The sequence below is a fragment of the Emiliania huxleyi genome (assembly GCF_000372725.1).
Source record: "Emiliania huxleyi CCMP1516 chromosome Unknown EMIHUscaffold_129, whole genome shotgun sequence".
NCBI lineage: Eukaryota > Haptophyta > Isochrysidales > Noelaerhabdaceae > Emiliania > Emiliania huxleyi.
This window is the reverse complement of record NW_005201298.1, coordinates 122,546-123,829: the sequence shown is the minus strand read 5'-3', so window position 1 is coordinate 123,829 and position 1,284 is coordinate 122,546. Positions and strand designations below refer to the sequence as shown.

Below are 1,284 nucleotides of genomic sequence, written 5' to 3'. Positions count from 1 at the left end.
TCAGTGTCGAATCCGCCGCCTCCCCTGTCAATCCCCCGCACCACCGCCGCCACCGCCTCGCGCGTTTAGCGGGGGGTCAAAATTTAAAAGGAGGACAGCCTATAAAGAAAAGAAGCAACTGCCACCTTATCAACCACAACGCAAAAGGCCCGCGCGTGCTGCGCGGGCCCGGCGAGCGACTAGCGAGCCAGCCTGATAAAAAGAGAAAAATATGTCGGCCCGCCGTTTTTGGTGAAAAGCAGCTCGCCTTCAGTTGTCCGGACCGGCCTCTCACTGCCGGACGACGCCGCCGTGCGTCCGCCGTGGGTCCAGAGCAGTGGGCGATCGTACCTGCGCCAGCTCCACCTTCGACCCATGCGCAGCCTCTCGCCGCTCGTAGTCCTCATCGCGCTCCTCGCACGCGCAACAGCACAGACCTGCGGCAACATCGAGGCGACCACGCAGCACAATTTTACCACACCAGACGGTCGGGGTCGCTCCTACGTCAAGTACAAGCCATTGGGCATTGCGACCGCCTCCAATTATCCGCTCGTCGTTGAGCTGCACGGCCTGGGCGCATGCGCCAGCGACCTGTACAGCTATAGCGGGTGGACACTCGTGGCCGAGCAGAACAACTTCATCCTCGTGACTCCGCAGGGAGTAGAGAAGAGCTGGAACGCTGGTCGCTGCTGCGGCCAAGCGCGAGCGGCAAAGCTCAATGTCGACGACGTCTCCTTTCTTCGTATGGTCGCTGCAGACGTCCTCGCTGCTGAACCCGGCGTCGACCCGACGCGTGTCTACTTTGCCGGCCATTCGACCGGATGCATGATGGCGCAGCGGATGGCGCTCGAAGCGTCGGACCTTGTGGCGGCCGTTGGGTGCCACGCCGGCATGCTGATGGTGCCTCCCTCGTCTCCGGCGGTCGAGTCCATCACAACGCCGTCAGGCTACAAGCCGGTTCCAGTGATGGAGATCCAAGGGCAGCAGGACAGCGTAGTCTCCTACGACTATGCCACCGTCCTCCGCATCCCGTATTGGCCAGGAGCGCTGCGCAACCTTGGTTGGTGGCGCCAGCTCAACGGTTGCCCCACAGCCTCGCCCACCATCATCTCGTATGGCAGCTACAGCATCCACTTGCACACGGGGTGCGCAGACGGCTCGCAGGCGGCCCTCGTCGACATCCCGACGGCCGGCCACTATTGCTTTGCCTCATTCCCACCCCACGTCAATACAACCCAGCTTGCATGGGATTTCGTCCAGCAGTTCAACCTGCCCCTGCCAAATAGCCCGTCGCCCCTATGGCCC

General features: G+C 62.5%; 1 protein-coding gene across 1 annotated transcript in view; it reads left to right on the top strand.

Annotated features, from left to right (window-relative positions):
• Positions 1 to 1,284, top strand: part of EMIHUDRAFT_225965 (hypothetical protein) — a gene marked incomplete at both ends in the record, with an annotated part of 3,583 nt that extends 2,299 nt beyond the window's left edge. The window contains one exon of the mRNA XM_005789374.1: positions 184 to 1,284. Within this exon, the coding sequence (XP_005789431.1) occupies positions 184 to 1,284 (1,101 nt within the window). The remainder of the gene's footprint in view (positions 1 to 183) is intronic.